The sequence below is a fragment of the Pelophylax lessonae genome, assembly GCF_965119305.1.
Source record: "Pelophylax lessonae genome assembly, chromosome: 2".
Classification (NCBI taxonomy): domain Eukaryota; kingdom Metazoa; phylum Chordata; class Amphibia; order Anura; family Ranidae; genus Pelophylax; species Pelophylax lessonae.
Genome location: NC_138769.1, coordinates 686,775,323 through 686,786,119, shown reverse-complemented (window position 1 = coordinate 686,786,119; position 10,797 = coordinate 686,775,323). Strand labels below are relative to the sequence as shown.

At 46.2% G+C, this 10,797-nt stretch overlaps 1 protein-coding gene across 2 annotated transcripts in view; it reads right to left on the bottom strand.

Moving 5' to 3' along the window:
• Positions 1 to 803: 803 nt before the first annotated feature.
• Positions 804 to 10,797, bottom strand: part of SLC36A4 (solute carrier family 36 member 4) — a 516,124-nt gene continuing 506,130 nt past the window's right edge. For both annotated transcript variants that reach the window (XM_082245868.1, XM_082245869.1), the window contains exon 11: positions 804 to 1,207. In XM_082245868.1, coding sequence (XP_082101994.1) covers positions 906 to 1,207 — 302 coding nt within the window. In that variant the 3' untranslated portion in view covers positions 804 to 905. The remainder of the gene's footprint in view (positions 1,208 to 10,797) is intronic.

Below are 10,797 nucleotides of genomic sequence, written 5' to 3'. Positions count from 1 at the left end.
AATGAAAGACCTTCTACGGCCCTGTCCAGCTCTCCTAGAATCTCCTCCATGCTCTTGAGACTGCGCTGGGAGACACAACAAACCTTCTGGCAATAGCACGTATTGATGTGCCATCCTGGAGGAGCTGGACTGCCTGTGCTATCTCTATAGGGTCCAGGTATCGCTTCATGCTACCAGTAGTGACACTGACCCTAGCCAAATGCAAAACTAGTAAAAAAAAAAACACAAAAGACGAGTAGGTAAAAAAAATGTCAGTGGCCTTCATCTGTAAAACCATTCCTGTTTTGGAGGCCGTCTAGTTGTTGCCCATCTAGTACACCTGTTGTTAATTTAATTAACACCAAAGCAGCTGAAACTGATTACCAACCCCCTCTGCTACTTAACTGACCATATCAATATCCCAGGAGCTTAATTAACTTGATCCTATAATCTGATTAGAAAGTGTTCCTTTAATTTTTTTGAGCAGTGTATATAAAATACCTGTTTTCCATAGAATAAGCAGGAAAAAATAAGTTTTAAAACAACTAGGAATGCAAAAAGAAACTAAAGCGGGATACACACTATACAAATTTCTTTAATTTTTCTTTTAGATTTATTAAAACCATATAACATTAGGTCAAACCTAAACACTTTCAATTTGTATGCAATCAGGCAGGCCCTTGCAATACATTGTTGAATTTAAATCTAAAGGAAATCAAACAACAAAAGTTGTATAGTGTGTACCCAGCTAAAGGAAAATGTGAAAAGACAACTAAAAAAAATACTTGCATTATGTTTCTATTTTCCTTCTGCAAAAAAAAAAAAGGATCAAAAATGATATCAGAAGACGCCAATGTGCACATATCCTTAGCTCTCTTGTAAGTTTAAAGGCACTGGAATAGGAATAGTCCCATAGACAAGAGTATTCAGTGTAATCCTAGGTAAGTGCTGTTAAAGTCTTTTAAAGGGCTCTCTGTGACATTTAGCAGTGGTAAATGAGTTGGGTAAATAATTTCTTCAATTGTTACATAGGTTCCCATGATAAAACCCACAAATCCAATCACTGCTATGGAAACATCCTTCGCAATTGTAAGCGGGCTGAGATTGTCCTTGTAGAAAGTGAGAATTTCAATCAGTGGCGGAAGGATAAGTGCTAATGAACTGCTGCATACCGCACCCACGAATGAGATCACCAAATCAAGACGTGGAATGGACACCGCCATGGCACCTGGAAAGAGAAAGCAGATTCAGTGTTATTTAAATATTTTAAAGGCAGAATACAACGTGGCTTTTTCAAACAATGAATTAGAGTAAAGCTGACCTATAAGTGGAGTGATTTTCTTTCATGCAATCACAGGTTGCGGGAAAGAAAATTGCTTGATTCCCCCATCACCACGGTCAGTATTGATAGGGTAATCCCTCTCACTACGCTATTATGTTCCCCTTTTAAGGGGAGGTGTCCTGGCTGGGAGAGCACACAGTGATTATTAGTAGCGGCTATAGCCAATGGCAATAAATAACAGAAAAATCAGACCCAAGTGGATCGAGCACTCTGCACATGCTCAGTTTTGTGTGTATTGCTAGAGAATTTAATTTTTTGTTTGGGAGGGTGCATGTGAGTAGCACAGGGCCAATCAGCACTGTCCAGAAAGAGGGTCAGGGGCATCCTGCCTCTTAGGACAGTCAGAGGAGAGTGAAAACTCCTTCTTCAGGCTTTAAGCAGTGCTCGGCTAACAGTGATAGAAGTCATAAGACTGCAATATACTGCTGATGAGAAAAGGTATTTAGCTGTTTATATTTACTAAAATAATTGCATTTCCATGTTCTGAGTACCGTGGGAGACCAGATATAGTGAATGCAGGCTCCAGGGTTTAGCAACACTTTAACAAATAAAACTCAGGAATATGGTTTCCGTTTGGGAAAAAATGGTTCTTATTATAATGCATGTGTACCAAGCAAAGTTTAATACAGAAGTAGGACTTTTGTCACAAATAGGATAAAATAACAGAAAAACTCAATGTGCAAAACTATTCACCCCCCTACAGTCAATACTTTGTAGAGCCACCTTTCGCGTTAATCACAGCTCCAAGTCGCTTTGGATAAGTCTCTATGAACTTGCCACATCTTACCACTGGGATTTTTGCCCATTCCTCCTTTCAAAACTGCTCCAGCTCCTTCAAGTTGGATGGTTTGCGCTTGTGAACAGCAATCTTTAAGCCTAACCACAGATTTTCTATTGGATTGAGGTCTGGGCTTTGACTAGGCCCCTTAAACCACTCAAGTGTTGCTTTAGCAGTGTGTAACAGATTCCCAATACTTGGACCAAGTATTTCTGTCTTAGGTCTCCAGAATCTCACGTGATGCAGTGACCTGGCCCCTCAATTCCCCCCAAACATCAGCCTAAGCTTGATGAAGGGTAAAACAAAAGACACTTTATTCAACAACTCACTTCCAATATATACAGTCTCATGTGTTTGATTTCATTATCATATGCAAATGTAATTGTATATAGAAAATAGTTAACATACCTTGGCCATCTGGAAAGAGACAATAGGTGAATGAGACTGCAACATTATCATAATTAACTCAACAAACAACAAGCCCCCAAAAACAAAGCCGAATACGTATTCCTAGAAGTGTAAATACAAAACCACCTCTATACAGATGAAAGTAGAAGACGTAGGCTTGTAGACTGCCCGTCTCTGTTTTCTAAATACCTTATAAGTGTCAATACACATCCCCACAGTAGATAATGACTGAATTTGACGTTGTGAGCATCTCTTTAGTCTCTCATTGTGTGGAGAAGTCCTCTGCTGTAACAGGCAGCTTTAGGCCTGTAACATGGATCTTAGTCTCAGAGTCTGTATCTTGGGGTGACATGGATTTGAGTCCAAAGTAACACTACTCCCATGGTCCTCCAGCATATACCCCCACACAGAGGTGCACTCCCCTACAAGCCAGGGCCCATAGTCCGTGGGCAGGAGGCTGCCCTCCACACACCTCCAGTAGCCCATGGCGAACGTCCCAGCAAATGGGCGTTCGTCACATATCTCCCTCCTCCTGGGGAGACTAACCAGATCCCAGACCTCAAACTGGTTTGGGTCTGTGTTAGTCTGGTGTCTTTTGCCAGGCTGTGCCATTCTCCAGAGGGCCTCCTGCCCTACGTCCCAATTAAAATATCCGGGGTCTTCCTGGGCAGGGCACCAGCTATTATCCACTCCAGAGGCATTCCATGGTTGCTGGAGGGGCAAAATCAGGGTGGCATGGGCCCCCATACTAGGGGGTTGGGGATCTGGGCCAATTGCCCAGCATCTCTGTAATCCAGGTGTGCAGGCCACGGCCCTATCCACCCCTTCCATCCCAAAAGGTGCATGGACTGGTGGGCAGATACCAGTGGGGTTCTGCCCGGGTGCCAGTTCTTCCGCTGGGTAGGCACTCAGCTGCTGGGACAAGGGACCTACAATCGCCTCTCCCGCTAATGCTGGCTGGTCCTGGGTAGTGGGCACGACCATCTCCACCCCCAGTGCTGTTGGCTGCTGCTGGGACGAGGGACCTACAATCGCCTCTCCTGGTACTGCTGGCTGGTCCTGTGTAGTGGGCATGACCATCTCCACCCCCAGTGCTGTTGGCTTCTGCTGGGATGAGGGACCTACAATCGCCTCTCCCGCTAATGCTGGCTGGTCCTGGGTAGTGGGCACGACCATCTCCACCGCCAGTGCTGTTGGCTGCTGCTGGGACGAGGGACCTACAATCGCCTCTCCAGGTACCACTGGCTGCTGCTGGGACGAGGGACCTACAATCGCCTCTCCCGGTACCACTGGCTGGTCCTGGGTAGTGGGCAGGACCATCTCCACCCCCAGTGCTGTTGGCTGCTGCTGGGACGAGGGACCTACAATCGCCTCTCCCGCTAATGCTGGCTGGTCCTGGGTAGTGGGCATGACCATCTCCACCCCCAGTGCTGTTGGCTGCTGCTGGACCAAGTGTAGGAGGTGTTGGTAGTCCTGTTCCAACCCCCACTCGATGATAACCAGGTAGATGAGGTCTAGTCTCAGCTCCAACAACAACTGGACTGGTAGCATCCTTCTCCGGTAATAATAAATAGCTCAGAACCGCGACATCGCAAGGACTGCCAAAATCATCATCCTCCTCCATGGCCTTCCACAACAGGCCTGGGCCATCATAGCCCCCCCACTGTACTTGGAAGCTCCTCTTTCCGCCAAAGCTGTGCTACCTCCATGGACTCCTGCCAGAGTTCTTGCATTACATATTTTCTCCAGTTCCCCTTGTCCTTGGCTGACATATGGCCCTGTTCCTTTGCCAGTATGTCTTGTAGTCTCCGCTAGAACTCCACCTCATATGGGGACACTGCCCGGGGGCTAGCTCGCTCCATCTCCTGAGTTCCTCCTTAGACCGAGATGCTGCTGGGCTCCTCACTGCATTCCTGGTTTGGGATCTATTCAGAGAAGAATCCCACCGCTCGCCACCAGTATAACAGATCCCCAATACTTGGACCAAGTATTTCTGTCTTAGGTCTCCAGAATCTCACGTGATGCAGTGACCTGGCCCCTCAATTCCCCCCAAACATAAGCCTAAGCTCGATGAAGGGTAAACAAAAGACCCTTATTCAACAACTCACTTCCAATATATACAGATCCATGTGTTTGATTTCATTATCATATGCAAATGTTATTGTATACAGAACATAGTTAACATACCTTGGTCATCTGGAAAGAGACAATATGTGAATGAGACTGCAACATTATCATAATTAACTCAACAAACAACAAGCCCCCAAAACAAAGCTGAATACGTATTCCTAGAAGTGTAAATACAAAACCACCTCTAGACAGATGAAAGTAGAAGACGTAGGCTTGTAGACTGCCCATCTCCATTTTCAAAATACCTTATGATAATTGTCAATACACATCCCCACAGTAGATAATGGCTGAGTTTGACGTTGTTAGCATCTCTTTAGTCTCTCATTGTGTGGAGAAGTCCTCTGCTGTAACAGGCAGCTTTAGGCCTGTAACATGGATCTTAGTCTCAGAGTCTGTATTTTGGGGTGACATGGATTTGAGTCCAAAGTAACACTACTCCCATGGTCCTCCAGCATATACCCCCACACAGAGGTACACTCCCCTACAAGCCAGGGCCCATAGTCCGTGGGCAGGAGTCTGGCCTCCACACACCTCCAGTAGCACGTTGCGAACGTCCCAGCAAATGGGCGCTCGTCACACAGTGTATTTGGGGTCATTGTCCTGCTGGAAGGTGAACCTCCGTCCCAGCCTCAAATCACGCACAGTGGTACAAGTTTTTCTTAAGACTATCCCTGTATTTAGCACCATCCATCTTTCCCTCAACTCTGACCAGTTTCCCAGTCCCGGTTGCTGAAAAACATCCCCACAGCATGATGCTGCCACCAGCATGTTTCACTGTGGGGATGGTGTTCTTTGGGTGATGTCATGTGATTGCGTCAGACAGAGCGTTTTCTTTGATGGCCGAAAAGTTCAATTTTATTCTCCTCAGACCAGAGCACCTTCCTCCATACATTTTGGGAGTCTCCCACATGCCTTAACGCAAACTGAAAACGTACCATTTTGTTTTTTTGCTGAAAGTAATGTCTTTCTTCCGGCCACTCTGCCATAAAGCCAAACTCTATGGAGTGTACGGCTTATTGTCGTCCTATGTACAGATACTCCAGTCTCTGCTGTGGAACTCTGCAGCTCCTCCAGGGTTACCTTAGGTCTCTCTGCTGCCTCTCTGATTAATGCCCTCTTTGCCCGGTCCCTGAGTTTTGGTGGGCAGCCATCTCTTGGCAAGTTTGCTGTTGTGCCATGTTCTTTCCATTTGGTTATGATAGATTTGATGGTGCTCCTGGGGATCATCAAAGATTTGGATATTTTTTAAAACCTAACCCTGACTTGTACTTCTGAACATTGTCCCTTACTTGTTTGGAGAGTTCCTTGGTCTTCATAGCAGTTTTGGTTAGTGGTGCCTCTTGCTTAGGTATTGCAGCCTCTGGGGCTTTTCAAAAAAGGTGTGTATATGTAATGACAGATCAAGTGACTTAGATTGCACACAGGTGGACATCATTTCACTAATTATGTGACTTCTGAAGATAATTGGTTGCACCAGAGATTTTTATGGGCTTCACAACAAAGGGGGTGAATACATACGCACATGCCAATATTCTGTTTTCTATTTCTAAAAAATAGTTTTATGTATATATTCTTCTCATTTCACTTCACCAACTTAGACTATTGTGTTCTGATCCATCACATAAAATTCAGATTAACAAAACATTGAACTTAAGGCTGTAATGTACCAAAATAGGTAAAAAGTCAAGGGGGTGAATACTTTTGCAAGGCACTGTATATATAGTATACGTACATGGTATCTGTCTATAGTATGGGGTCACAGACATAAACATTACATTATAAACAAGCAAAAAATTTGGGGGAGCAAACCCATGTATTTATAAAGCTGGTGCAGCTATGAACCAAGAGACATGTATATTAAAAAAGAATAGCGCACACATGCAAAATAAATTACTACCAAATTTGAAGACAATCCATAAATAAAAATGGGGATTTGGTCCCACCATATGGCCATATAGTGCTCAAGCCCACCACTACGTCAAAGTACCCCATTATCAGTGGTTCCTACACTATCCATGAAAAAGAGATGGATCCAGCCTTTCTAACCCTTGGAGATAATACTCCTTGCTGGGAGAGATGTGCAAATGCACTACAGGGGACTCCTCCTATATCTACTTGATAGTGGACACTGATAGAGTACAGGTGTGTGTGGGGGGTGGGGTGCTCAACCTCGGTAGTCTGGTCAGACCGAATACATAATAAACAAGCAAAAAATTTGGGGGAGCAAACCCATGTATTTCTAAAGCTGGTGCAGCTATGAACCAAGAGACATGTATACATTACATTACCCTCATCCATCCCAAAATCAGGGCTCAAAATTTTAAGTCCTGAGCTACTAGCCAGGCCTTAGGGGTTACTCGCCCCCCGTTGCCCCACCCAACCTCTACTCTGCACCACCCCTAAACACACCCTCATAAATTATCTCATAAAAAGACCCTGGTAAATGCTTTTGCATGAATGCAGAAGTTAGAAAAATAAATATTAATAACAACTTTATCAGTGCCCATCAATGCAGCCTATCAGTGAAGCTTATCAGTGCCGCCTTACCAGTGCCCATCAGTGTAGCCTCACCAGTGCCCATCAGTGTAGCCTCACCAGTGCCCATCAGTGCAGCCTCACCAGTGCCCATCAGTGCAGCCAGATCAGTGCCCATGAATGCAGCCTTACCAGTGCCCATCAATGCAGCCTCACCAGTGCCATTCAATGCCCCCTCACCAGTGCTCATGAATGCAACCTCACCTGTGCCCATCAATGCAGCCTCATCTGTGCCCGTCAATGCAGCCTCCCCTGTGCGCATCAATGCAGCCTTCCCTGTGCGCATCAATGCAGCCTCCCCTGTGCCCGTCAATGCAGCCTCACCTGTGCCTGTCAATGCAGCCTCACCTGTGCCAGTCAATGCAGCCTGACCAATGCAGGGGAAGGGAGAGGAGAGGAAGAGGAAAGCTGGCCAGATAATCACAGAACGGGTATCGCCCCGCTGTAACAGCTTTCATTTGAATTGCAGGTGCTCGCCATCACATACAGTCCCGCCTCTTGGATCGGCTCCTATGATCGATGTCACACATGTCGGCATTGGACCAGTGTTCGGTCTATCAAAGGAGCCGGGCCAAGAGGCGGTGCTGTGTGTCACGGCGAGCTTCGGGCAATTCAAATGAATGCTGTTACAGCAGGGCGATCTCCGCTCTTTGATGATCTAGCTGGCTTTCCTCTTCCTCTCCTCTCTCTTCCCCTGGGTGATCGCTGGGAGAATGGCTCCCGAGGCAGCCCCACACTTGCCCTCAATCATTTTCCACTCACAAAATGCGAGCAGGCGAGTGGAAAATTTGAGGGCTGCCAAAATTATACATTCAAATCTGAACTATTGGCATGGCAATTGTCACGGAACCATGAACCAGACGTACAACAACAGATAAGTGAAAATAAGAAAGCTTTATTGAAAAACAAGCTATAAAGCAAAAGTCCAAACGGATGGCGAAACCGATGCAGAGTCTTTGCGAAGCCAGGGGTCAGGAACCAGCAGGGTAGTCAGACGAAGCCAGGATCAGGAACCAGCAGGGTAGTCAGACGAAGCCAGGATCAGGAACCAGCAGGGTAGTCAGACGAAGCCAGGAACAGGAACCAGAAGCAGCAGCAGTCTTAGAAGCATGTGAACACAGGAGGACCAAGCAGGGAACTGAAGCCACAGACCTCCTATATATATGAGCTAGGCATCCAGCTCCTCCCAGTGGGAAGGAGGAGCCGCAGGGTGGGAGGCTGCAAGAAACCCAGAAACCAAGATGGCCGCCAGCACATGTCAAACGAAGGAGAACAGCAAGAAGGTAAGACCATGACAGTACCTCCCCCTCAAGGGCCCCTCCTCCGCGGAGTAAAGAATGGTTTCTGAGGGAAGCGTGCGTGGAAGGCTCGGAGCAAGGCAGGAGCATGACAGCAATTGAACAACATTTTTAAGGAATTTCTAATTAAAATTGTTAAGCCACTGATGGTACTATCACTCATTTTATAAACTATTAATAAGGTAAACACTCAGTGCCAAAAAGAAAATGTTTGTATTACAGTACAGATCAAAAGTGTTGAAAAATCAGTCTTTGAGGCTTTCTATGTAAATCCCTGACTAGCAGCACAAACTTGCCCAAAGTTGAGAGATTCTGCATTTATTAATGTTCAATCAATCAGTCAACAGAAATTCACATGCTCTTTTACAGGTGAAGAGTTGATTTAACCAGTTAAAACGTTTACCAGGTGTCTTAGAAAAGGGGGAGCTGATTGTTTTCAGCTCTATCCTGGACAGTCCCACAGTATATTGTTTCCCTCTGCAGTTGAGTTGAATCACTGGCTGCTGTTATGCAATGCAACCACAACGACTTGTCTCAAGCTGGCCATACATGTTAGGATTTTGAGGCTGAACCGGAGAAATCACTCTAATAGTATAGATGCTCGAATCTCCACTTCTGGCTATTGTATTCTGACAGTCGGCACCCAGGGGTGTCAGAATACTCAAAAAAGTGCCAGCATCTGTGTCAGGGAAATAGACGTGGGAGAACTGACAATGTTGCCAATAGTAGAAATGGGCGCATTTGGCGCATCCCTGTGCTCCCTGGCGCAGGAGCGGCAAACAGGCGTACGCAAATGCGCAACGGTGCAAACTGGCGAACGCGTGTGCGCAATAGTGCACGCAATGCGTGACAAATTCGGCCACTCGCTGGCCTATAAAACACTGCTGTGGGATTTATTCCATTGCCGGATTGTCGTCAGCCTCCCTGTGTTCCTGAGCTCCTGTGTACTTCTCTTGGATTCCCCATTGTGACTTGGCTTGTAGCTGATATGCTTTATCTCCTCCTTCTGGCATTGACCCTCTGGCTTGCTTTACCAACCTTGCTCCTGTTTGATTACCCATGTATGACCCCGGCTCAAGTTACGGACTTTGATTACCCATATATGACCCCGACTCTCGTTACGGACTTTGCTATTATCTCCTGTCTGCTTTCCTGTTGTGACCTCGGCCAAGTTCCTGTTTCCGCTACTTGCCTTATCCCCGGACTGACAACCTGTGTTTGATCCTCAACTTTGTCTTACCACTGCTCTCTGTGTGCACAAGTTTGCCAAGTTCTTTTGGAGTTCCCGAGGGATATCTGTCTGGCTGTGTTTCCTGCCTTCTCCAGTACCCACCAGGCATCCATCAGCCCAGCTCTTCGGCACCCTATTAGCAACCTGTGCTTCTTTGGGCGCTATACCTCCTGTACCACCTTTAGGGGTGTGCCACACTTAGCCGCAAGGGGAGCCCTTTCAGCACCTTGGCCTTGGATCAGGTACATGACAGTAGAATCCAGCCATGTCAGAGGCCAACAGAGTTGCTTCCCTGATCGAGGCTCTGTGCCAGGAGGTCATTGCCCCACCCAAGTAGTACAGCCACTACAGGAAGGGTACTTTAATTTGCAGGGTCGTCTGCAGCACCTGACGGTGTCCCCTGCTTCTGCGGACCCCAGTCCACCATCCACCAGCACTGCATCTGCCTCATCAACGCAGGAACACACCACCTCTTTACATACAGTGGTGGTCCCGCCTCCTGGAACCACGGGTACAAACACCTGAGTGATTCTCTGGTGACCGGAAGAAGTTCAGGGCTTTCAAGAATGCCTGCTTGCTGTACTTTGCTCTTCAGCCTAGAACCTTTTCCACAGAGATTGTGAAAGTGGGGTTCATAATCTTCTTGTTATCTGAAGAACCCCAAGCCTGGGCCCTGAAATCTCTTTAGGCAAGCCTAATCCGCCTTCAGTTAACAACTGAATTTTACTTTCTCGGACAACTCATTCCTACACAGTTACTAACTTTACTGCCCTTCCCATTACATTATAAACTCTCATGAGTAGATCCCTTCTGTCTTCTGAACTGTTATGTAACAGTAATGAAAAACACTGCACAAACTGTTGGCGCTATATAAATCCTGTTTAATAATAATAAAAATAGTAATAATATTTAGAGTGTATTTAGGCATCTTACCTTAATAATTACATCAAATATCTAACAGATTACCATGAGGAGGCTAAAAGGCCCACAGAGAAACTCTACAGCTGAAGAACCTTACAACCGAAGCTGGTATCAGCTGGGGCCTGATTATTCACCTGATAAAACTTACCAACCATGTGAACAGAGGGTCAGATGG